At 36.6% G+C, this 27,833-nt stretch overlaps 2 protein-coding genes across 2 annotated transcripts; one reads left to right on the forward strand and one right to left on the reverse strand.

Annotated features, from left to right (window-relative positions):
* Positions 1 to 1,657: 1,657 nt before the first annotated feature.
* Positions 1,658 to 8,943, forward strand: slc22a7b.3 (solute carrier family 22 member 7b, tandem duplicate 3; the record flags this gene model as incomplete). Its single annotated transcript, XM_081347814.1, has 10 exons — positions 1,658 to 2,038; positions 3,529 to 3,632; positions 3,747 to 3,901; positions 3,997 to 4,165; positions 4,672 to 4,795; positions 4,908 to 5,014; positions 6,766 to 6,980; positions 7,490 to 7,598; positions 8,393 to 8,599; positions 8,865 to 8,943. The coding sequence occupies 10 exons, from the start codon at positions 1,658 to 1,660 to the stop codon at positions 8,941 to 8,943; spliced, it is 1,650 nt and encodes a 549-aa protein (XP_081203940.1).
* crip3 (cysteine-rich protein 3) lies at positions 8,747 to 26,248 on the reverse strand. The gene is made up of 7 exons (XM_081394463.1): positions 25,938 to 26,248; positions 21,812 to 21,906; positions 18,155 to 18,212; positions 12,990 to 13,130; positions 10,811 to 10,885; positions 9,920 to 10,014; positions 8,747 to 9,648 (listed from the first exon to the last, which is right to left on the reverse strand). Exons 1-7 carry the CDS (start codon positions 25,978 to 25,980, stop codon positions 9,514 to 9,516), a joined length of 642 nt encoding a protein of 213 aa, XP_081250589.1. The 5' UTR covers positions 25,981 to 26,248; the 3' UTR covers positions 8,747 to 9,513.
* Positions 26,249 to 27,833: the final 1,585 nt, after the last annotated feature.

Here is a 27,833-nt window from a genome sequence, read left to right on the forward strand (position 1 = left end):
TGACAAAAAATGAAATTAAGGATAATTTTTGGCTTCAGTATCTCGAGAAAAGAAGACTTTCCCGCAGCGTAAGCAAGCTTACGCAATACTCGTTCCCTCTCTAGAGAGAACCGAGGTTACGTGAGTAACCGAGTATCGTTTATCAAAATGCTTGATTGCGGAAGACATGTTACACAACTTGAAGCTTGAGTTTACTGTTTGTTAACCAGTAATCTGGAATGCTGCCCTAGTGCTTATCAATAAGTGTTTATAAAATGCAGAATATTAGTGTTTATCTATAGAGAAGAATATTAAAGGGAAAGTTCACTTTGAAATTAAATTTTGGTATGTTTTAGCTTACCTCAAGGGCAACCAAGATGTAGGTGTCTTTTTTCCGCAGTAGTTTCAATTTTGATATTTTTAGGTCAAACAGTTCTTGTCTGTCAGTCATAAAATGCAGGTCTATGGTTACTGTCTCAAAGAGCATGCACAGAGTCCAAATTAAAACAATTCCCCGTCGTCCAAATTAAACAATTCCCCATCGTAAGTACACATTGGTATAGATATATACACACTAGATATATACACGCCTTGACTACTGCAGTTCATTGGAACGAAACCGTAGCCAAGGCGACATCTAGTGTATATATCTATACCCGCACGCGCCCTCAGATCACTTGGACGTGGTTGTGTTCAAGAGGTAACAACGATATAAATACTGTTCGTTTTCTCACACAAACCGCTCGTTTCGTGTCTTAGGCCATCAATGTGTACTTACGATGGGGAATTGTTTAATTTGGACGACGGGGAATTGTTTTAATTTGGACTCTGTGCATGCTCTTTGAGACACTGACCATATACCTGCATTAAATGACTGACAGACAAGTACGGTTTGACCTAAAAATATCAAAATTGAAACTACTGCGGACAAAAAAAGACACCTACATCTTGGATGCCCTTGAGGTAAGCTAAAACATACCAAAATTTAATTTCAAAGTGAACTATCCCTTTAATAGAAGTGATTTATTTCTTTGAGTCTTTTTTTTTCTCCTTTAAGTACACACAGTGTTAAGTGTCCAAAGGCTGCAACATTGATTTAATCCTCTTGATACAGAAGTTTTGTGAACCACACATTCTTTGCACAATAAGCATGTTGGATAACAGCAAAGGTAACATGAGAAGATGGTGTTTTATGACTTGCAATCAGAGACAAAGTTTGCCTTTTTTCTGCAAACTCCATTTCCCACAAAGAGGAAATTGATCAAAAACAGACTGAGATTGTTTATGACATATTGATTCATGTATGCATAAAACAAAATTGTGTACTAGCCAAACAGTGCCAGTGTGAATGCCAGTTGCTGACAAGATACAGTAGGCTATCATTGGTAAGGAAAGGTGTCAATGTCTGCACACATTAACCAAGTGAACTGCACACATGGCAAGACACTCTTTAACAACAACTTACAAATCATTTACCACAAGCTACTATGGATGAAAGATCATATGAAGATATGGACACACACAACACACATACAACCACAGCAGTTTTATTAATGACCAAAGTACAAGCTGCATCTGACTTCCAGTTACCAACCTTTGATATCTCCTAAAAGCTCAGCACATAAACCAAGCATTTTGTAAGACAACACAGAGGGAATTCTGTGCATCAATAAAAAGCATGAAGTTTGATGATCTAATTGCGGAGATCAATGGCTTCGGCAGGTTCCAGAAGATGATTATTTGCATCAGTTTTGTAGGACGATTCACTATACCGTGCCACTTTCTACTAAGCAACTTTATCGCCGCCATCCCGTCTCACCATTGTGACATTAGCTCTCTGGATGCTGAGGGAATTTTTGGGAATTTGAGTCGGGAGCAGAAACTCGCTGCCAGTATTCCAGCGCAGGAAGATGGGACTCCTGCTTCTTGTCTCATGTTTTCTTATCCTCAGTTCCATCTGTTGGCAAACTCCTCCAGCAGCGCAGAACGTCCTGTAGTGGAGTGTCAGAATGGATGGGAGTATGACAACAGCACATTCATCAGCACTCTCGCCACACAGGTGAGATTTCAATGAAGAAGGTGCTGCACTTCACAAACTCAAGGATGTGCCTGTATACTGACAAATCCAACGAGTTAACTCAAATCATTTGAGGGGTAACACTTTATAATGTTTACATTAGAGTTAACTACATTAGTTAACATGAACTAACAATGAACAATACTTTCACAGCATTAATAACCTGATGTTAATTTAAACATTTGAAATTGGTATCTGTTAATATTAGTTAATGCACTGTGAAGTTACATGAACAAACAACGAACTATTGTATTTTTACTAACATTAACAAATGTTAATGCAGTTTTTTTTAAATTGCTTACATAATTTTTCAAACTATGGCTCCTTTTCTCTAAACTCTACACACAAAACACACACAGCATGCAAAACATTACACATCTCTTGCAGAAGCAAACAATTAATACATAACTATTTTAACTCTTTTAAAAATGTTTTTTTTGTGTGTGTAGTAACTCTGCACAAACCATTAAATGATTTGCCACATACACGGCAAACTACGCAGATGTGAAAAATGTAAAACACCACTCTCGTGTCTTTTGCTTGTTCAGTGTGCATGAGTTTGTCATGGCACTTACACGTACATGTATGTGCACAAATACACTGAATATACAGTATGCATGCACAATTGATGAACTTACTGGGGGGTAAAAATAATTTCTTTACAAATAAACAAATAATGTGTATGTATATATATATATATATATATATATATATTATTTATTTTTTTACACATGATCATTAGGTGTAATATGAGGAATATGAATGTGGCATATGAATGGCAGTGTTTTCCATATGAAACACAAGAGCTGATAGTTTAGAATAATGTGTCTAATGTAGAGAACTGTGTTTAGCATTTTGCAACAACAAAAAAAAAATGTAAATTTAATTTACAATTGCAAACCGAGTGTAAACCATATAATGTGCTAGCAGTTTTGCACTTGGTCTGAAGATTAGGTATATATGAGTGACCACTTTTAGTGTGGAAGAATAAAAAATAAAAAAAACCCTGTAAATGCTGTATGCTAATTCTTTACAAAACAATATTTACTGAATGAATACTGTGAAGGGAGAGATATTATCTTACTATTAAATGACACTATAAACTCTATTCAAATGCATTGTGTCTAAATTGAGCAAAATCATTTAAAATTTAACAAAATTAACTCAAGCAAGTCAGTAGTAGGTAATTATTGGCTAGGAATTCTGCATGTGCATAATAATAATAATGGCAATAGTTTTCAGTCATTTGCACATTCTTACCTTTAAGTTTTTTCCCCTGCCCTTGACATCCAACCAATAAATAAATAAATTGATCTGTTGGTTGGGGAATTTGAGGGGTAATGTGACAAATGAATGGTTGCAGGTTCATGGACATCTACATCTAGTTTTGAAAGTGTTTTAGTTCATGAAGCAGTTCATCACAACAGTTACTGTTTAAGAAAAGTTATTTCCCATCTCTCTTCATTTCACAGTGGGATCTAGTATGTGATAACAGAGGTCTGAATAAAGCTGTGGCCACCATCTTCTTCATTGGAGTGATGTTTGGAGCAGCTTTTTATGGAGGCATGAGTGACAGGTGATGTTTCATTAAAAACGGAACTGTGTATTATAATAAATGATGTACATTTTATGAACACAGCCAAAAGCATGAAATGTTCTCTATAAAAAACATACTCTGTTTGGCATGTAGATTTGGGCGTAAGCCAATGCTGCTGGTGTCGTATATATCAGGAATGGCTTTTGCATTGGCCAGCGTCTTTTCTTCCTCCTTCATCATGTTTGCAGTGCTGAGATTCTTTAGTGGATTCACCATCACTGGCATCGTTATCGTCTCATCCGTACTCAGTAAGAACCTCTCTCTCTCAGTCTCAATGCCTCAGATTATGATTGAAAGAAAACAAAGGAAAAGGGCCTTATCGTATATACGTGTCTTTCTCCAGATGTGGAGTGGGTGGACATTCAGCACAGGAGACTAGTATGTATAATTGACAGTATGGCATGGGCTTTTGGGAGCACATCATTGTCTCTTATTGCGTACTGTATCAGAGACTGGAGATGGCTGACAGTGGCCGTCACTTCACCTTTACTACTGTGCACAGTCCTCTGGTGGTAATGGGCCTTACATATTCTTTCTGTCTAATTTAAAGCACAAATTAATCAGTACAGCCTACGTCTAAAGACATGCCCTGTGTCCAAGTACCCAGATTCTGAAGTGCGCATGCCACTGGAGACTTTACAATCCCTTGAGGCCACGGGGGTGATTTGTGAATGGCAGTGAAGCAATGCAACTTACGCCATACTGTAGATCACATGAATTTCACATCTTTATTTCATTCCTACTACACACATTCATCCTATAGAACACACTTTTTTAACGGTTGCTAAGTACATTTCAAACCAAATGTAGTACCTACTTAGTTTGCGCTTTCGGACGCAGCATCGTTTTTTAAAAGATGAACATTTAACTTGAGTGCCACGTTTTTAGAATGCCGTGTCAAACACGTCTGTCTAGTATAGTGCATGTTTACTTAGAAAACTATGAAAAAGCAGAGGAGTGTAATGCAAAAATGGATTCTGTCTGTCTATGTTTTATAGAGCAATTTTTTCTTATCTAGGTGGGTTCCAGAGTCGGCTCGGTGGCTGATAGCCAATGGGAAGTCAGAAAGAGCTCATTTTTATCTTCATAAATGTGCTGTCATGAATCGCAAGGAGGAAGTTATCTCAAGAATCAAACCTGAGGTGAGAGAAAATATATATTTTCGATTTTACAGTACATGCTGGATTGACAAATAGTCACTTTAAAACAACTGTCTGTCAGTAGGCTAACTACAGCTCTGTCTTTCTTCTACAGGCTCTCTCTATCATAATAACAGATCAAGGAAAGAAAAATTATTCATACCTGGACCTTGTCAGAACCCCTAACATGAGGAAACTGGCTATGCTCACAGGAACCATTTGGTGTGTAACTGGTTTTGCGCAACAAACTTCATATTCTGTAAATCAGTTTGCATCGCTTCCATTCGTTTGTGTGCTTTATTAAATATAGAGAGCTGTTTTACTCAAAATGCCTTTAAATAAGTGAGTGCATAACAGATTTCCATCCCATATGCAGATTGATATCTAAATGGTCTATATATATATTTCTTCTTCTCACTAAAATTCAGATATTGAAATTGAAGAAAACACCAACAATGAAAATAGCTGATTACCTTAAAAGCCTATATAGAATCTGCCGTTAACACTTTCTCAGACAAGCTGATGCGATGAGATTTGTTTTCCTGTATTTGCACATGTGACGTTCGACATAAAGCCTAGTGAATCCTCTAATGAGCATGTGCTAACTTAGAGTGCAGTAGTGCCCGCAAACTTTTTCATCAGTCTTGGTTCTGGAAGTATTTTTCGCATTCATTTTTTCCACAGTTTTTTTTTTTTTTTTACGTTTTCATTAAAGAGGTATAAGACATGTACCAAACCAACCAGCCAAGAGGTGAATCACAACATTAAAAACATTGATTTTAAGCGGGAAAAAAGTATTTGAAAATTGGACAAAAAGGTCCAAGACAGTGTACTTAACGGCTTTAATGAGGAAAATATAATTGCAAGAAGCATTGCAAATTATATAATCCAATTAAAAATGATGGAGAAATATAACAGTTTTTGATCCTTCTCACCAGATAAAGTAAGTTAAAATAAAGCGGGTTGATGACTTCAGTGAAAGCATATCATCGATTAACAACCAGGTTGTTCACAGAAAGTCTGTCTTTAATAGGATAGTTCACCCAAAAATTATCCCATAATTTACTCATCCTCAAGCCATCCTTGTATATGACTTTATTCTTTCAGCCAAACACATTCAGAGTCATATTAAAAATATCCTGGCTCTTCCATGCTTTATAATGGGAGTGAATGGTAGGCCTACCTAATTTTTAAAGCCCAAAAAAGCACATCCATCCATCATAAAAGTAATCGATATGACTCCAGGGGGTTAATCAAGGCCTTCTGAAGCGAAGCGATGCGTTTTTGTAAGAAAAATATCAATATTTATAACTTTATAAACTATAATTACTGGCTTTCGATAACGACTGTACGCGAGTCTAGTTCCGGCGGAAGATTGACCTCTGACCCGACGCATGATGTATTGATGAACGCGGAAGCGCAGAGGATAGAGCAAAACAAAACACCTGTCATGAATTAGAATGAAATGTCGATTAATGTTTTCGATGTAAGAGAAGAGGAGCTTGAGCTCAGTTTTGAGTTTATTTGTTGCCCAGCCTGTTTGAACCGCAAGAGGCGTCTACTGTATGGATTACTTTTATGATGGATAGATGCGCTTTTTTTGGGCTTCAAAATCTAAGGTACCATTCACTCCCATTATAAAGCTGGGAAGAGCCAGAATATTTTTTAATATAACTCCGATTGTGTTTGGCTGAAAGAAGAAAGCCATATACACCTAGGATGGCTTGAGGCTGAGTGAATTATGGGATACTTTTCATTTTTGGGTGAACTAACCCTTTAGCAGTTGATAAGTAGTTGTTTAAAATCCATTTATCTGTTTAAAAAAAATTCAAATAAAAAAATTAAAGGGATTTTCACTTCTGGAACCTGGCTGTTGAACTCTATTAGCCTTCAGCCGCACTAGATTATAGAACATGGACAGACTTTATTGTTTGAATAATAAATTATCTTTAATGACTTTTCACCTCTTGCAGGTTTTGTGTTGCCACTATAACCTATGGTATAAGCCTCAACATCACTGGCTTTGGACTAAATATGTACCTCACTCAGTTTGTGTATGGAGCCATTGAGGTTCCATCCAAACTGATCGTATATTACCTGCTGGAGAAGATTGGTAGACGTAAAACTGAAGCAGGAGCTCATCTATTGGCTGGAATCAGTCTTATGATCAACATATTCATACCCAAAGGTGAGACTAGCAAAACCAACCCATGTTTGCACAATATCACACGAGCAAGAGTCCTGTTGTTCTCGCATATCTAAAACAGCACGACTGCTTTTATGCAACAGATGAATATACAAGATGTTAAGTCTGCATTAGGCCTACATTTTAGACACCATATTGACAGTTACCTTGTTTTTTGCTCCGCCAACGAAAACAGTTCCAAACAAAGCCAAAGTAAAACGTTGCAAAGTATCGGGAAAGGTCCATGAGCCAGGATTTGAACTCGGGTCACCTGAAGCGCAACAACGCTATATGTCGGCGCTGCCCATGAGGCTATCGTGCCGACGAATCAGCGTCCAGTCGATTAGATAACTGTATAGTCTACGAAAACACTGTAATTGTTCAATGGACACTGTAGAAACGGCATAAGCGCTGGACAACTTGAACTCATTAAGGAAACTAGCCACTAGAGGGATTACATTTGTTTATTCAGTCACACACACTGTGCTCAATTTCATCTCTTTCACACTCAGATCAGTGGATTGGTCGTACTGTGGTGGCAGTACTGGGTAAAGGTTTCGCGGTTGCTGCTTTTTCTACAATTGTATTATACAGCTCGGAGCTTTACCCCACTGTTCTCAGGTAACAGAACATATGATTAAACTTGTATTTTACACTTCAAACTAAAATCTTTAAATTACTTAATTGTTATATTACTATTATTATTAGGCTATTATTATCTAAAATTAAATTATATTTGCATTATTTGATATAAATATAACTGCACTACTTTATTTTGCATTGTTTATATTGATACTCTTTTTACCTTTTAATAATGGTTCTTATTATTAACAATGTTGAAAAGAGTTTTCGCTGCTTAATTTCTGTAATAAAACTTAAAAGAACAGTATTTATTTGAAATAGAAATTTTGTAACATTATAAATGTCTTTACTGTCATTTTTGATCAGAACTGAATAAAAGTAGAGTTTTTTTTTTTTATCTTTCTTACCCCAAACTTTTACATGGTACTGTATAAAAACAATATTAAGCAGCACAACGGTTTTCAACATTGATAGTAATAAGAAATGTTTCTTGAGCAGCAAAAATATCTGAAGGATCATGTGACACTGAAAAGTGGAGTAATGATGCTAAAAAAACAAAAAAACAATCAGCTTTGCCAACACTGGGACAAATTGTATTTTTAAATATATTAAAATATAAAAAGTTCTTTAAAATTTTAATACTATTTCAGAATATTACTGTTTTTATTTTTAAGTAAATAAATGCAACCTTGGTGAGCATAAGAGACTTCTTTAAACAACATAAAAATATATATATATTTATATATATTATAACAAACTTTTGACCGCAAAGTGCAAAATGTTCGTCAATGCATAGTATATAAATAAAGAATTTATTTGATTGGGTCCTATAGGCAAAATGGGATGGGCTATAACTCGTTCCTGGCCCGTCTGGGTGTGTCTGTGGCTCCTCTAGTCCTGCTATTGGACAGTTTCTGGGGTCACTTCTCTCAGACCATCCTGTGTTCTGTGGCATTCGTCGCTTGTCTGGTGGCTTGGCAGTTACCTGAGACACGAGGCAGGTGTCTACCTGAGACTATAGAGGATGTCGAGGGTACTGGGTGAGTCATAACCTATATTTTGTTTTGCAGCTATAGAAGACACACTGCTGAACATTTGAGTAACTCTGTCGAGTCAAGCATGTAAAACACAAACCACTCAATTATTTTAAGATTATTTTAGCTTAGAAGAGAATTAGCTTGAATATTGGGATCAATATAGGTACATTTAATCTCTATTAAAAACACACTAAAAGGAAACATACAAGGAAAGTTGAAGTTGTGTTCATTAACCAAATTAATCATGTGTTTTTATCATATTGAATAGGAAAAATCTCATTAAACATCGTGGCAAGCAGGAAGACGTGGAGAAAATGAAAATGAATGAACCCACTGAAGACCACTGAGATGTGTGTACTTTCAATCCTTTTACCAAATTTATAATACAGACTGATGTTGTGTTGCTTAGTGTCATGTTCAGATTAAAAAAAATGAAAGAACAATTCTAAAGTTCTTTTAAAATAGTTTTTATTAGTTACAATTTTTTTTATAAGATTTACAAATTTCTCCAGTGCCATGTAATAATTAGAGATTTCCTAAATGAGATTAAATGAGTTGTGAATGAATACACTGAAATTGTGAATGTGTGTTGACACAAAAACAGAGAGAGAGAGAGAGAGAGAGAGAGAGAGAGAGAGAGAGAGAGAGAGAGAGAGAGAGAGAGAGAGAGAGAGAGAGAGAGAGAGAGAGAGAGAGAGAGAGAGTGTGTGTGTGTTTGAGTGGGGACTTTTCACTATGAATTAATTTTTAAGATGCCAGTGGCCATTTCTGATTATCAATTAGAATACATGAATATGCAATGACATTTGCATATATCAAATGAACCTTTACCCTTTACAATTTTATTCATGTAACAAAAAAAAAAAAAAAAAAAAACACTTCAGTACCAAATTAAAAAAGAGCTTTTTCGTTATGACTTAATGCTCACTTGGCATTTCATTCTCTGCATTTTCTTTCTCATATATGTAACAGCCCACCTTTCCAATGTTCACACCCTTTGGTCCAAAAAGGTACCCATAGCAGGGCACATGGCAGTACGGGCTGCCCTCATGCTGCAGAAAATAGAGAAAATAATAGAGTATTATTAGGGAGTCCGAATTAATGATAAAGTAATCATTATGGTAAATATTCTACAAATATTACACAATATCTCACTTATCAACATTATATATAAAGAAGAACTCAACTATCAATCACATAACTTTGAGTTACATTCCAGTGTTAGCTACTATTTTAATTTTGAATATGAATTAATTATGAAATAATATAAACTTTAAACACTTTTAATAGAAGCAGTAGGCTGAACAATGCGTTTATGAGTACCTCTGCATGACCACCAGGGGTCAGTGTTTTCTTGCACCTCACACAGCGAAGGCAAGGCCTGTGCCAGTTGCGACCCAGTGACATCACCTTCTCAGCTGCAGCATTAGACCATGAAATCAACACAACACAAATGACATCATATCAATCTATCACAGCGCTGTTTTTAATAATTATACATTAAAAACTAAATAAGATATGTATATTTTATAAAAAAAATATTTACAATTTGTAATTTTTAAATATACATTAATTTATTTCAAATATATAATTTGATATATAAAATATATGTAATAAAAAAAAATATATCATTTTAAATAAAATTTGTAAGTGTCATTTTGTGTTTGAGACAAAAAATATATGGCTAGAAAGAACCACAAAGTTCAAATGTTGCACAAGTAACCACCATAAATCAAAAATTCTTGCTGTTCCCTTTTAAATAGACTTAAAATCTTAAAAAAGACCAAAGAATGGTCAGACAGAATGCTTGCACACGTACAGTATCTACCACAGAAGCACAAAACCACACACACACACACACACACACACACACACGTTTCCATCTTTTATGGAGACTTTCCCTAGACATTGATTTTCATACTGTGCAAAACTGTATATTCTACACCCTAACGCTAAACCTAAACCTACCTATCACAGAAAACAGAATTTTTACATTTTTAGAATATTTAATTTCGTATTATGATTTATAAGCTGTTTTCCTCATGGGGACCAACAAGTACTGGTATTACTATTCTTGTGGGGACATTTGGTCCCCGTAACGTAGGGAATACAGTACCAGGTACACACTCACTCACAAACACTCACACACACCACAGACATTCCTGAAAGTTCTCAAATGTCTGAAAAGTCATAGTTTTGATTCACTGGACTCACCGAAATAAACTGCCTTTCCACAGCCGGGACACGAATAAGTTTCTCCAGCAAACATGCGTGTAGGAGCATTGGAAGCTACAAACGAAAAGCAAACACTTTATGATTCTGTATACATACTTGTTTAAACTTTTATTTTCGTATCTGTGTGTATGTCAACATTTTTCTTTGGAGGACTGGTTTGTTGCTTTTGAAAGCCAGATCCAAATCTGTTCTGTATGATCTAGCTTTGATAAGGATAAGGATCTTTAAATCAACACTTCTGTCTCACATCAAAGATGACAGACTGTTACCAGTTTTAGATCCTAATGTCTTCTCCTGTGTTATATTTAACAAAGTGAACCCATGGCGATTGGCTCACAGGAAACACGTTACATTCTGAGACATTTCTCCAGACGTTTCCACAGCAGTCCTTAAAACCCTCCCCTTACATTCCTGCAACGTCCCGCCTGTCGGAAAACACCTATTAAGGGGAAATATTTCAGGAAAGGAGCCAATCAACTAAAGCCATTAAAATTCCACTGCATAAAATCCCAAGGGGGTCACTTCAGAAAACAATCCTCCCACCCCTCCATTACAACACACACATTTAAGTATTTCTATCTCCAACTCAGTGTGGGAATCTCTGTGTGTGTGTGTGTGTGTGTGTGTGTGTGTGTGTGTGTGTGTGTGTGTGTGTGTGTGTGTGTGTGTGTGTGTGTTGTTAAAAAGTGCTGAGGAAGTGTTAATATATAAAAGGAATGTGTGGAACAATGCAGCTTGGAAGAGTGTGTCTATATATAAATTGGCTAAAAATAGCATATGGACACATTTGGACACTTAAATCACACTTAACCATGTCTGAATGTCATTTCATTACAAGACAACATATCAAACCAAGTGGCATTTACAGTCAAATTATGCTAAATCTTTTCTCAGAAATAACTTTTCCTCACTTTTAACCAATTAATGTCAAGAGATTTTAGTAGATGTACAAATTAGTTTCCCTCAAGTTCAACAGGTGTCCTAGCGGAGTAGCCACATTAACTAAGGACATATTACACTAACGTTTGACAACCGAAAAGTGTTAAAATACTTGTTTTAATTTTTGACAGTATATTATAGAAACCATTTCAGCCTCAGTGTAAAATAATAAAAAATAAAAGTTGCAATAGGGAAACAAGGAATAAATAATTACAAAATTGATACACATAATAAAACAACAACACTTGTGAGATATAATAATGACAATGAGATATAAATTTAAAAGAGCGACTGTTTTTCACAATTGATCTCACAAAGTGAATTTCATAATATAACTTTTTTATGTTTCTCTTTTATTCTAACCTTTTTTCAGAGACTTCAATACATTTTTTGTAATATTTTTGCTTAAAAGTGTGTTTGTGATGCAGCTTTTTTAAAAAAGCTGAATTTGCAGCAGCCATTACTTAAAGAATCGTTATGTTCAGCAATTTTAACTAAAGCACAGTCGATGGAGGAGTCAACTTGATCACTTTATGAGCCAAGCTTAAACAGTAAGCCTAAAAACACTTATAATAAGTGGAAATGGCAACACTAAGCACTCAGCCTTTCCAAGCAAATAAGCAAAACAGTTATTAAATATTCTGTCTCAATTTTAGCATTTGGATTTGGATTTATTTTGTCTTGTTCTTTGCTGTTTTTCTAGATCTGTAACATGAATAAGTCAAGGCTCGTACTGCTTTCCCTGTGATTTCTCGCACTGCACATAAAGAGAAACATTCATTGCATGTTAAAATACGTCATTACCAACTAGTTGTTCAGTTCAGTTCTGTACACACAGAGTAGAAGTTTTGAGTTTGTGACTACCTGCATTTTTTGGGAGTTAATTTGAATGTAGAATGCGGTTGGCTGTCACTCCCGTAAAATACTGAACTGTGCGTGTACAGAAGAGGATTAAGCACTCACAGGTGAGTTGACAGCCAAATTTAGCTGCAGTGTGTACGTGGCCATTGAGATCGCAGTTCAGGATTCTTTGATGAATACAATTTTCTAAACAAGAGTATTAATTTGAAACAGATATTTTCTGTAGCGTTATAAATGTATTTACCGCACATTTGATTAATTGAATGCATCCTTATGGAATAAAAGTATTAATTAAAAAAATAAAATAATAATAATGTATTAATGACTTAAAACTTTTGAACAGTAGTGTCTAAATTACCTTTGGGTTGATTATAGTTGATCTGTGAGTTGGTCCAAGGTGTGGTGGGTGCTCCGTCTGGAGGGCTGTTAAATGATTTGTCAACCGGTGTTTGAGGAGGCGTGTCATATATGTAAGACCCCGCCCCTCCGATATTTACACCTGCCAAAGAGAAGACAGAGCAGTGAGTACCATTCCATTACTGTGTGAGTGAGTGTTTGGTTGATAAAGCTCATATCTAAGTGTTCAGACTCTCCTAATGCAGATAGCATTTGCCAAAAGCCAAAAATAACCTGTTCAGGTCCTGATAAAATGTATCTCTTCCGAATTACACACTCACTTGGATAGTAGGCTATAATACAAACTGAAACAAGCATATTCTAAAGTCTGGATGTGCATTAACAAGCTATAAAAATAAAACCTAGCATCTTACCGAATGTGCACGCACACGCAGGTTCACTTTTTTTTGTGGGGACTCCCCATAGATGTAATGGTTTTATACTGTCCAAACTGTATATTCTGTCCCCTTACACTAACCCGACCCCTAAACCTACCAATCACACACACACACACACACACACACAAAAAGTACAATATGCAACTTTTGGCCCTCTATCGTTAAAAAACAAAACTGCATGCATTTTGCAGAAGAACACTGTTTTGGTTGTGCTTTGGCTCAGTGTGACTAGGGATGCAACGATTATAGATTTTGTTGGTACGATTATAGTCTGAGGAATAATCACGGTTTCACGGTTATCACGATTATTTTGCATTCATTAATTTCACAACACTATTAGTTTATAAAATCACACGAAAACTCCTTATATTTTAAAGTGTTATTTATTGCTGCTCAGCAACCAAATAATACACCACAAAATAATAATACAAACAAACAAGTCCATTTCTCTCTTTGGAATTAAAGAAAAGTGAAAAAAAAAAGATTTTTGACTTACTTTAACACTGAAAATAAATAACAATAAAAATAAAAATAGCCTTTTGAACTAGTTCATAGTTCTTTTTTTTCCATGCTTTTTTTTTCATTTTTCAAAATGATTGCCACAGCCCATATTGAACCACAGACAATTATTTTATCAGTTTTAACACTGAAGCTATGCGTCAGATGTTTGTTTCCCATCCTCACCGACCTTGTCATAAAACTGGTTTAAATACGACGACTCCTTGCTGCTTTTTGTTTTGATTTAACGTAAGTGATGAGTCGTTCATGAACGATCCATTCATTGCGCCTGTCACGTGACAAATGAACGAAAGACTCTGAAGGTAAAGTAATTATTGATGTTTCCTGTAAACGATTTTTGACGGCATTATAATGATTTCTTAATTCAGAATATGATAAAGATTGCAGAGGTGGATATGTTCTGGGAATTTTGCAGTTAATAGTATAACATTTAAAGCCCCTTAAATGAACGAAATGACTCGAAAAAAGATTTGTTCATTTTGATGAACGAGATCGAACAAGAGAATCAGTAGTGGCTGGTGTTGCCAGATTGGGTGTTTTTTCCCCGCTACATATTAAGGCCGGTTTATGGTGTGTTTTAGCTGTGTTTTCGCCTGGAAGGCTCTTTAGAAATCTGGCACTCTATTGAAGGAAGTTAAACTGAGAGCGTGGCGTTCACAGACCAGAATGAACGAGTTCACAGTAACGTTCATCAGGCAGTAATACAGTACGTTCAGTTCACGTTCGCCCAAAATATGAACTAGTTCCGTGCTCCGTGTCTCATAAGCTCTTATAATGTTTTCATTTTGCGCAAGATGCAACATTTCCGTTCCGTGAAACACAAACGCGGTGTTGTGGAGCCTTTACGATTAATTAACCGTGACGAATTAAAGCGCGGTTAATAGTGAAATCGGTTAATCGTTGCATCCCTAAGTGTGACTACAGCTGAATATGGTTCTTTCTCTAAAAAGAGAGAGAGCGAGATTATTCAACTTCTCATAAAACATTCACTACTGAGCTTAAGAGATATAACCAGTTTGGATGGAAAGGATCTCAAGCTGACTAGCTGAAGTAGCTACAGTAGCTACATCCATTAATAGACACGGTACTTCCTTGAAAATAAATTCCAGCACAGCTTCATACACTGTTCGTTTGTTGGCCAGAGGAGAACTGCCCCCCCGACTGAGCCTGGTTTCTCCCAAGGTTTTTTTATCCATTCTGTCACCTGATGTAGTTTGGGCTACTTGCAACTGTTATAAACTGAAATAAACTGTTGATTATTTTCCTGTCATCACTGTAAAGCTGTTTTAAAACAATCTGTACTGTAAAAAGTGCTAGGCTATTTGGATAAAGATGACTTGACTTGACACAGCGCTACAACAACCATAATGAAATTACCCTTCAAAATAGATAATGCTTTACAATGAACTCTGTTAGAGAGTTACTGTACACATGGCAATGTATTAATTCAATAAAATGCCTTACTCAGTTGTTCAGTAATAAAATCTTCACATCACTTTTACAACATTTCAAATCCCTCAGTTCTCGCTATCTCCTAAAGCCAAGCCAATGTTGATTGATGTTTTATTAAGAGCTCGGTAGCGTTCTCTTTTTGCCAGCAGACTGTCCTCTGTTCGGGTTTTTTTTTAAATGGGTGATTATCCGGAGGTTCGAGATTTAGTTGCTTCATCTCAACCTTTCTCACTCATTGGGACAACTAACCTATGCCACTCACACACCATATATGCATCAAAGTAGCAGGAGCAACTTTTCGCCATCTACGGATATGATCTGGTCCAACCTGGAAGACCTGCTTTAATCTGGCTTCAATCAACAAGAAAGTAGCAGATATTAAGGGAACGTTTACATGACAGCGATGTACTAAAAACAGAAAAGTTTTTCCTATGCGATTTTTGCATACAGGTGACAACGTAGTCAAAATGATCCCCGTTCACAAGGATCCACAAAAATGACTAAAAACAGGCCAGTTGTTGGTGATGTCACTTTGTAAAGAGACATTACGCGCATATAGACTCAACACGTAATAAGCATGCGCATGACGTCATCGTTTCACATATTCACGTATTTATAGTTTACATGGAGGTGATTGTTTTCAAAACTTGCACTTTGAAACCCGTTTTCAAAAGCCCAAAACACCATTGTCGTGTAAATGAACGGCCAAAATGCATAAAAAGTTTTCAGTTTTTAGTTGAAATGGAGTTGTGTAAACGACCCCTTGAAAGGCTCACTGAACGCGCAGCATTATACAATGTGTTGATGTAATTTCCACTGAAATAGGAAGACAGGGTGGGACATAACGAAGTGAGAGACAGTAAGTTTTGAATGTTTACAGTGGGGAGAACAAGTATTTGATACACTGCCGATTTTGCAGGTTTTCCCACTTACAAAGCATGTAGAAGTCTGTAATTTTTATCATAGGTACTCTCCAACTGTGAGTGACAGAATCTAAAACAAAAATCCAGAAAAATCACATTGTATGATTTTTAAGTAATTAATTTGCATTTTATTGCATGACATAAGTATTTGATACATCAGAAAAGCAGAACAAAATATTTGGTACAGAAACCTTTGTTTGCAATTACAGAGATCATACGTTTCCTGTAGTTCTTGACCAGGTTTGCACACACTGCAGCAAGGATTTTGGCCCACTCCTCCATTCAGACCTTCTCCAGGTCCTTCAGGTTTCGGGGCTGTTGCTGGGCAATACGGACTTTCAGCTCCCTCCAAAGATTTTCTATTGGGTTCAGGTCTGGAGACTGGCTAGGCCACTCCAGGAACTTGAGATGCTTCTTACAGAGCCACTCCTTAGTTGCCCTGTCTGTGTGTTTCGGGTGGTTGTCATGCTGGAAGACCCAGCCACGACCCATCTTCAATGCTCTTACTGAGGGAAGGAGGTTGTTGGCCATGATCTCACGATACATGGCCCCATCCATCCTCCCCTCAATACGGTGCAGTTGTCCTGTCCCTTTTGCAGAAAAGCATCCCCAAAGAATGTTTCCACCTCCATGCTTCATGGTTGGGATGGTGTTCTTGGGGTTGGACTCATCCTTCTTCTTCCTCCATACACGGCGAGTGGAGTTTAGACCAAAAAGCTCTATTTTTGTCTCATCAGACCACATGACCTTCTCCCATTCCTCCTCTGGATCATCCAGATGGTCATTGGCAAACTTCAGACGGGCCTGGACATGCGCTGACTTGAGCAGGGGAACCTTGCGTGCGCTGCAGGATTTTAATCCATGACAGCGTAGTGTGTTACTAATGGTTTTCTTTGAGACTGTGGTCCCAGCTCTCTTCAGGTCATTGACAAGGTCCTGCCGTGTAGTTCTGGGCTGATCCCTCACCTTCCTCATGATCACTGAAGTGTGGACAGGTGTCTTTTATACAGGTAACGAGTTCAAACAGGTACAGTTAATACAGGTAATGAGTGGAGAACAGGAGAGCTTCTTAAAGAAAAAGCCGGAATTCTTACTGGTTGGTAGGTGTTCGAATACTTATGCCATGCAATAAAATGCAAATTAATTATTTAAAAATCATACAATGTGATTTTCTGGATTTCTGCAACCTGCAAAAATCGGCAGTGTATCAAATACTTGTTCTCCCCACTGTATATCTACTAAATGCTAATTTTGTCATTGTTTTGGAGCACATTAGCTTATAGACAACAGCTTATTCATACTAAAAGCCAAAAAACTTGATAGTTCACCCAAAAAAAAAAAAAAAAAAACTGAATCATCATTAACTCCTGTTGTTGCAAACCTGTAAGACTTTTTGATATTTTTGATGTTCAGCTCCAAAAGGGAGAAAAAGTACCAAAAAAGCTGGTCAACCTCTGTGACATGAGGGTAAAAAATGACCCCTCTGTTCTCTCTCTCTCTCTCTGTGTTCTCTTTCTCCCTCTCACACACACACGAACGATAAGGTTTCTAGTGGTGAGTGAATGGTCTTTGGTTGGAAGGTTATTCTAAAAAAGTCACCGAGAGTCAGATGTCTCTAAATGAGCCCTGATTCAAACCTTTATTTCCTGTACATGGATACAGAGAGCAGCTAGAACAAAAAATCCAAATACCCATTAAATACCTGTTAGCACGTAAATTCTTACATAGCTTTGTATGAAGATGAAAATGCACTATATTTCCAATTAAATGTCTCACATTTTTACACGTATGCACAAAACACCTTACAAACTCCAAATACAATTTATTGTACATACCTTTTGGTCCAAAGAGAGTTCCATAGCAGGGTTTATGACAGTAAGGCAATCCATCGTGCTGATAGAGAAAAAGAGAGAATATCTTTATTAGTCCATTTTAACTTTATTTTACTTAATTTGCTAAATTTCCCACTGTGCAAATGTATAGTTTTTTTTTAAATCACATCAATAAACCATACTAAAACTAAAATGAGAAAAATATTCTAATTGCAGAGTGCTTACACATATTTAGTTCACTACCAATAATATATATATATTTTTCTATAAAAAACATGTATTTGTAAATTAAATTAAAATTTGTGCTAGACACTTTTCTACTAAAACCTAAATTTTCAAGCAAGGTAATATTTTCAGAAGTGTGTGTGGAAGACAGAATGAAAGAGAGAAAGAGGCTTGTGTCGTGCTGGATTCATTAGAGGTCATTGTTTATCCTTCTGTTCCTTCCTGCTCCTCCCAGACTGCATAAAAAGACCCAGTCAGGCTCAAATCAGAGTGAAATTCAAGCCTCCTTACTCACACTCACACTCACACTCACACTCACACTCACACTCACACTCACACCCTTGTACATCTATCTTTATGAGGACATTCATTGGCACAATGCAATCTCTAGCCGCTTACCCTAACCTTACCCATCACAACTAAGTGCCTAACCCGAACCCTAAACCTACACTCTAAAAAATGCTGGGTTGTTTCAACCCAACTTTGGGTCAAACATGGACAAAACCAGCCGTTGGGTTAAATTTTTAAACCCAACGTTTGGGTTTGTCCATATTTGACCCAAAATTGGGTTAAAACAACCCAGCATTTTTTAGTGTACCCTTAACCTAATTATAACCTTATCCCTAAAACCAAGTCTTGACCCTCAAACAGGCCTTTAAAGGGGTCTCAGAAAGTGAGGACCGGCCAAAATGTACTCACTTTACTCTCTTTGTTCTCATTCCAATGGTCTAAAACTCAAACTGGTCCTCACAAAGATAGTTGTACAAGTACACACACGCACGCACGCACGCACACACACACACACACACACACACACACACACATACACATACACATACACACACACACACACCTATATTTTAGTGTGCAAGCGTTTTAGTGCATGTGTGCTCAAAACATTAAATCCAATTTTTTTATATATTTTATATATTATATTAAAAGCAACATCTAACTCAGTGTCACTGTTGTGACAAGCTAAAAATACAGTTTGCGTTCCCACTGAGAGCCATTTCCCAAAGAATAGAGTTAGAAAAAAAAGGCAGTCGACACCTGCAGAGAGTGAACACCAACAACACAACCTCCTGCTGTTTTGAACACAATAAGACAAAAAGAGCACACACAGTTCTCAAAAGAAGGGGAAACAAAAAAAGAGCACACAGTTCTCAAAAGAAGGGGAAACAAAAAAAGAGCACACAGTTCTCAAAAGAAGGGGAAACAGTAACTTTAATAGAAGAGAAACGAGACTAAATATATCTTTCAGTGAGACAATGAAGAGCTGTTTGCCCATCCATTTTTATCAACACAAATGAAAAAGCAATAGAAAAGAAAAACTTCCTTCAGTCCAAACTCACCTTATAATTAAACTAAAGCTGTATGCGACTTGTGTTTGAGTGCGTGCAAGCGTGAGCGTGATGAGAGAGAGAAGGAGGGAGAAGGAAGAAAGGAAGAGAAGCAGAAAAGCAGACGATTGTTTTCTGGTTTGAATGAACACTATCTTTGTCCCTACATTGTCCTTGTAATAGTTCTGGTAAAAACCCACAGTAACACTGTGTGGGAGAGAAAGTGCATAGGCTTACAGATACCTACAAGTTCAGTAAAGTTATTTGAAACGTAGCAGCTGTACCGGACTGAACATGCATTTGAAAATGACAGATTACTGCCATTTCTCCATGAATTTCATTGCGGTTAAGAATATTATGATTTACATTTCCTGTAAGAGGCAAGTAGTAGTAAAGCCCAAAACTAAAAGAATTTGTTTCGCTTCCTGTTAACACAGTCAGTCATTCTTCATCCTGCTGTGTCTGTCAAACTGTTTTCTGTTCATACTGTAAAAAAATGACAGAATAAAGCAAAATCAAATGCTTTAGTAAGGAGTACCAAGATATTTATACCTTATCCTTTCGTTCTTTGCTATTTTGATGTTTAGGGTTCAAATGAGTATGGGAATGGTTTTATGTAACCGTTTCAAGAAAACAAACATACTACATTTTTTCCATTCAGTTTTAATAGTGAATGTAATTGTAATCTCTCCCTGACAGTCAGAGAGCATTCCAGACAGATCCAATGAGGTTACTATAAATACTGATTATCTGTGCTTAAAGTCATTGTAGGACTTTCAATTCCTCCATAAACTTCTACTCCTGATGAGTGACAAGTCTACGAGTGGAGTGTTACAGAGGGATGGATGAACAATCATTTAACCCAAACAGGGACAAAAGACAACTCAGATCACTGAACTAGAAAATGTCTTCTAATGTATCAGACAAGACCATCGAACATGTCAGGACAATAAGAAGGAGAGAGAAAAGAAGAAAGGAAGAAGAAAGTACAGTGAGGGGCACTGAAATAGGCAAGGACATGGATGACCTAGAATCAGTGTCAACCCAATGGCTTGAGGTTTAAGAGTCGGTTGCGTGATCTCCTGCTAAACTATGACATTGAGGATGTGCAAGCCTGAAACTCTACAGACCAACATACATACAGACCAAGAAGTAGGACATCCAGAATCCCATTTATCTGTCATCAGGGATCATATCTGTGCTGTCTGATCAAAGGAGAAGGAAAGAAGAAAAGAAAGAAAGAAAGAAAGAAAGAAAGAAAGAAAGAAAGAAAGAAAGAAAGAAAGAAAGAAAGAAAGAAAGAAAGAAAGAAAGAAAGAAAGAAAGAAAGAAAGAAAGAAAGAAAGAAAAGTTAGTAAAACATCGTTAAAATAGTCCAAGTGGCTACAGTTTTAAGTTTATCAAGCTACGAGAATACTTTTTGTGTGCAGCGACTTTATTCAAATATTCATTTTCTTCCGTGTGGGCCTCTGACGTGAACGCCACGATGCATGCGCGAGAATTGAGAAGATGCCGCTCATGATCATTTGATGGAAAGTGTGAAAGGTAAGCCATTCATTTTGCGGCATTGGTAAGGCACTTTTACGCTTTCTCTTTGGTTTCTCACGATTCGGACATCCAGGAAATGCTCACTTTAGAACCATTTTAAACCCTACATCGAGACCCATGTGCGTCATCTTCTCAGTTTTCACGCATGCATCGTGGCTCTCTCGTGAACTCACGTCAGAGGCCCACACAGAAGAAAATGAATAGTTGAATAAAGTCATTATTTTGGGGGGTTTTCGCGCACAAAAAGTATTCTCGTCGCTTGATAAACTTAAGGTTGAGCCACTATAGACACTTGGACTATTTTAATGATGTTTTTACTAACTTTTCTGGGCCGGCAGAATGAAATTACATAAAAATCTATGAAGGAGTAGGACAGCTCTCAGATTTCATAAAAAGTATCTTAATTTGTGTTCCGAAGATCAACAAAAGTCTTAGGTTGGAACAACATGAGGGTGAGTAATTAATGTACTGACAGAATATTCATTTTTGGGTGAGCTAACCATTTAATGGCATCTCAGCCAGCAGTATCAGCTTTAGTTCTGCTTACCTCCGCATGGCCTCCAGGAGACAGAATCTTACTACATCGTTCACATTTCAGACAGAAGCGGTGCCAGTTTTTCCCCAGAGAGCTCACTTTCTCAGCTAGAACAGGGAGAGAGAGTGTAATGCGTTATCTGATCAGTGTGTGATACCGTATATATAACTGAGGGTGACAGCTTTAACTGCAGTGATGTATCTCTAAATTCACACAATTAATAAGATCACAATTATCCTGTAGTGATACATTTCTATGTTTGGCCACATTACAGCTCAGTCAAATGACATTGTTCTTTCTAAGTGAGTGGTTCTTGGTCAAAAACACTGCTAAGTGGACCTGACTATATGTCAATAGTCAAAAGCCTAAAAAAAAAAAAAACACGGCATATACACTACAATTCAAAAGATTAGGGTCAGTAAGATTTAATGAAAAAAAAAAAAAGTTAATTCAGCAAAATTGCATTCAAAAGTGACAGTAAAGACAGAAAAGTTTATTTCAAATAGCCTAAAACTTTTATTTATCTAAAAAATAAATTGATCACGGTTTCCGCAAATATATTAAGTGGAAACTTTTTACAACATTGATAATAAGAAATGTTTCTCGAGCACCAAATCAGCATATTAGAAGGGATTAATTAAATAATTAAATTAAAGTTATTTTTAAATTGTACAAATATTTCACAATTAAACTATTTACTCTATTTTTTATCAAATAAAAGCCCCCAAGTGAGCATAAGAGAAATCTTTCAAAAACATAAAATAAAAAATATCTTCTGACCCCAAACTTTTGAATGGTAGTGTACTTAAAGTTCCGGTGTGGTAAAAATCAAGCTTTTAACGTTTTTTATATGTCAATCTGGTGTTTTTAATATGCTTTAAGACAAACCATGTGCATATTCATAAGTCATCACCATTGCTGAGTATTTTCTCCTTAAAACTCAAAAACGCGGTTTGAAATCGCTGGTGTTTCTGATGTCACAAACTGTAACCAATCATGTCAACGAGTGGATCTCTGAGCTGGTGAGAGTGAGTGGAGGTGGGGCTAATTTGCATAATCATAGAACCACGTATACTAAACGAGGCAAGTGTGTAGAGCTACATTTAAGGAATGACGGATTGGTTTTTTTTTTCATTTTGGTGATCAAAGGTGAGTTTTAAAGGATACAATTATTGACTAAAGCGGGACTTTTAAATCTTTATTTATATAACTTTTATAATTACTGTTACTGTAAATTCATAGTTCTTTTCAGGTGTGCCCAGCTCGGCAAATGCTGAAATACAGCTTAACACAGCAACTACAATTGTGTGTGTGTTTGTGCATTTATATCTGTTGAGATATCTATAAACAGTACTTACAAGAGCTCTGAGAAAGACTTTCCACACAAAATACTAATTCTAATGGGTGGGGTCTGTATGTGTGTGTGTGTGTGTGTTTGCAGCTGAACAATGCAGCATCAAAGGAGAGGAAGAACAAACTGGACCATCTGAAGAAAAGCTCCAAAGGGAGATCCTGTTACAACGCAAACCCTGCTGAGTCAGATCTGCTCCTATCAAGAGGATGTTGAAAAGTGCATCTTATCTCTGACCTTCTGATCTTCACAAGCAGTTATTGTGCATAATCAACTCAACAAGCATTTCACTGATATTTCAAAAGAAACTAAGCAATGAGAAAAGTAGAAACACTACCATTTAAAAGTTTGGGGTCAGTAAGATAAATGTTCTTTAAAACTTTCTATTTATTAATTAATCTTTAAAAAATGGTTTCACAAAAATATTAAGCAGCACAGCTATTTCAACATTCATAGTAATAATGTTTCTTGAGCAGCAAAATCAGCATATTAGAATGATTTTTGAAGGATCATGTGACTGGAGAAGTGGCTGATGAAAATTCAGCATTGCCATCAGAGGAATAAATAATATTTTAAAAAGTATTCCAATTGAAACAGTTATTTTAAATTGTAGTATTATTTCACAATATTACTGTTTTTACTGTATTTTTGATTATATAAATGCAGCCTCTTAAGGACCCCAAACTTCTGAATGGTAGTGTATGCTGATTTTCAGCCTTCTTTAGTAATGTTTTACAACTTCCATTGCACAAAACTGCTTGCCTGTGTTCTCTCATTTGTCTATCAGCTCCTGAATTTAACATAACTACGGGGGGGTAAAATCAATAGTTTGCTATGAGCAAATACACAGTAAACAACTATGGACTTTGGAGCACAGGAATGAGAAATACAAGTGATTTAGAGAACGACACACGTCAACATTCCACACAAAAAATGAAATAAACAAAAGTACTTTTAGATTTTCACTCTTAAAAAAAATTCAATATAGGTTCTATATTGGCATTGATGGTTCAATGAAGAACCTTTAACATCCACTGAGCCTCTCAATTCCACAAAAGTTTATTTACAGTGGAAAAAGGTTCTTTGAGGAAGGGTAGGCAATTTCAGAGAGGCTAGCAATAGCAAGCTAGCTTTGAATGCATAAGATCCCACCCTCCCTTCAATTCATTTCACATTAATTTGTAGAGTGCTTTTAACAACACGTATCGTTTCAAAGCAGCTTTACAGAAAATGCTTTACTTCTCCATAACACATGAATGCGAATAGCCAGAGCAGAGTCTGGAAAGTGTCATGAGAGATGGCGTTAAATTACCCCATCTCTCAAAGCACATAACATTACAATAATAATGAACGTAAACGACTTCAAAGCTCTGACTTGTACCACATGACTGCTGCAGCCTACCCTATACCTTTAAGATTTAGAATGTTCTTCACACTAAGAAAAACGTTTTTTAGGAACTGTTGACTGAAAGGTTATTTGGGGAAACAAAAATGGTTCTTCTATGGTATTGCTGCGAAAACCTCTGTCATTTTTAAGATTGTAGTGATAAAATACCAAGCGAAAGAGCTATAATATGGTACAAAAAACATTTGCCAGGTTGACACTGTGCATTGTGCATATGGGGGACTAAACCCACCATCCCAGAACCTCACACACTAACCAGCCAACATTCCTAAGGTCTGTCTTTCTCACACACACATTCCATCACACAAAACTAGTCAGGTCAAACAGAGAGCACACCGAGTCAGACATTTTCAGAAGTCTAGGCTCAATGGGGATATCAAATCATCAAGCTAACATCTCCTCTTCAGCACAGCCAGAAAGACCGTTACTCCATCCGCTAACCTGCAACAGTAGCACAACAGATCCTCTCACTTTGTTCCAAGAGTCCCTTGCCAAATTCTTACGTAACACTGTCACCCAATTCTCTTTTCATGGGCTAAAGCATTTACTAACCCTGTGGCTACTGGATTCCGGGACAGAATACTAAACAGGAGCATATAACGTGACAAAAACAGGACAGACTAGAGAACATCCTCCAATGCGGTTGTGGGAGCGTCTGGGTCACTTGTGCTTGACCTATTAATACAAATACTTAGTTCTGCACAGGCTGCAAGATAAGACTTCTTCTTCTTCTTGAGATTGACAGTTTGGGGTCCCATATATCCCTATGCCTTATGTGAGAAAATTCATAATAACAATTTTGAAATTAACCTATTATTTTACCCTACATCTTTTCCTCAGACCCAGTTAAAACTGCTAGACAGATTAATTTAACCGTTTACAAAGCAGACACATAGCCTACTTTTCAGAATGTTTCTCAAGGACAGGAACACCACTTTTGTTTGGGGCTGAAGTACTGATGTGAAGGCTAAATGTAATAATATTAGTATATGGAAATACATTGCATTTATTCACGTAAATCCCAAACAGACAATAATGAAGCAGGCTACTTATAAAACATAATTCGTTATAAAGCATTTAAACATACAACCACCATAAAGTTTCTATCCGATGCTACACCATGAAATATTTGGAACTATTCAACTGGATATGAGGTCTTCAATATCCCCAAAAGAAAACATAAGTGTTCAATTCCCACTGCTTATAACCCAATGACTCCAAAACCAACAAATACACTTTCCAAACACTTGTTATGTAGCCTAACTCTGCCAAGAAATTGCCCTGCAATTTGAGTCAATTAGTCCAATCCAATGATATGATAACAATGAAATGAACTTGGCTTAGACTTCTGCTAAGTGATAATTCTAGAGGAAAACTCTCACCGAAAAACACAGTCTTATCGCATCTTGGACAAATGGACGTCATTCTCTAGAAGAATCTTTCTGCCACGCAGGTTCGGGTCTGTTCGTCTCGGTTCGTTGCCTGTCTGTCTCTCAGCGCCTCTGCACACTGTGTGCAACTGCAACACAAGTCGCGCCGCGGCGTTTATTTAACTTTAAAGAGCCTCCGTGCTTGTCTCATGAATAATGAATGCATTGCGTGACGTTCGACCAGTAAACTGATTGACTGAAAGTTAGCTAATCCTACTATGGAGAAGGAAGACTTGTAAATATTAATTAGGAAACGTGACTGAACGCTCCAAGGTTACCAAGCAACGTTTAACTTGACCTCATTAATATTCATGACCTTCGCCATAGTAGGATCCGTTGTTTCGCCTAGAGCTGCGTGGCACCGTTATGCCACGCCTCCGGCTTGACCAATGAGGAATGTTTCTTACTCGTCAATCAAAACAAAAACGTACAAAGCTACCCAACATTAAACCTTCCCGTTTTTTTTTTTTATTCCCGACTAGTTTATTGTCAAAAAATCAAAAGTCTGTTGGGTTTTTTGTCGCATGAATTGCTGGGGGTTTCATTAAAAACAGAAGAGTTTTGTGTCTCAAAAAATGAAAAACGAAATATTCTTGAAAAAAAAATCTTTAAAGGGTCTTAAACTGTGTATTTCTAAGGGAATGTGGTTTTTAAAATTTCTATTTTCATCATCTCGATTAGGTTTCATACTGCCTCCTGGTGTTTTAAATCAAAACAGCACTGATAGGACTGGCAGAGCTTTTCATTTGAAAAGATTTTTAACAACTTAAACTTAAACAAGATTTTGAACCTGGCTTTATCTTCTGGTCAGATTTCTGTTATGGAAATGTATGCAAAATAGTGCATATTTAATTAGATAGTGCATCATTTAAACATAACATTTCATAAAACAATAAAATAAAGCATTTGTTTTAATGAAATGTGATTAACCAACTGGGGAAGTATGGTAATATCTATTCAAATGTTTACTTTACCCTATTCACCTGTGCTGTCTTGATACGTTATGAGGTTCTTTTTAAAATGAACCACAATAAAACACACATTGTTCCAAACATGTGTGTATTTCTCTCTTCTATATGGAATACAAAAGGAGATATTAGGCAAAATGTTATGGGCCGACAGCCTCGGGCAGTATTCACTTTCATTGCATCTTTTTTTTTTTTCATACAATGAATGCCATTCTGTCAAAGGCTGTCGTTCCACCTAACATCTCCTTTTGTGTTCCACCGAACAAACAAAGACATATGTGTTTGGAACATCACAAGGATAAATAAATAATGACTGAATTTTAATTTATGGATGGACTCTGTTGAATCCAAACTTTGTTGTTTACTGGAGCAGAGAGCCTTTCCAGTGCTCTCGTTCATTCTTCTGACTGTTTACAGTAAAGATATTGTAATTAGTACAGTCTAAACAGATGGCAGTGAATGATGGAGGCCTCAGTAAATGCACTTGCAATCACTGGCATCACCACTGAGATAATAGATGATCTCACACACACGTCCTTAGATGGGGTCATAGGTCACCCCATGAGAGACAGCCATGGTACCAACTGTTTACGATACAACTAAATCTCACATGGTCTATTACATAACTGTGTCTCACTGTCCATGGGCTTTATACCCTCAAATATGTGTTAAATTACTTCAGTATCTATTCGGAATCATGTTTACTGCAAAAATCAACAACAATAAAAACAGCCCAAAACACCTACGCAAGAATTTATACATTAGCCTATATTTGTGGAGAAAATTAAAAAATAATAATAACTAAACCTGAAGAATATTGGACAAAATGGATTGATTAAATAGCTCCAGTTTATCCACAAATATTATATTGTATAATTTG

This window comes from Scardinius erythrophthalmus, assembly GCF_964197995.2.
Source record: "Scardinius erythrophthalmus genome assembly, chromosome: 19".
Taxonomy (NCBI): Eukaryota; Metazoa; Chordata; class Actinopteri; order Cypriniformes; family Leuciscidae; genus Scardinius; species Scardinius erythrophthalmus.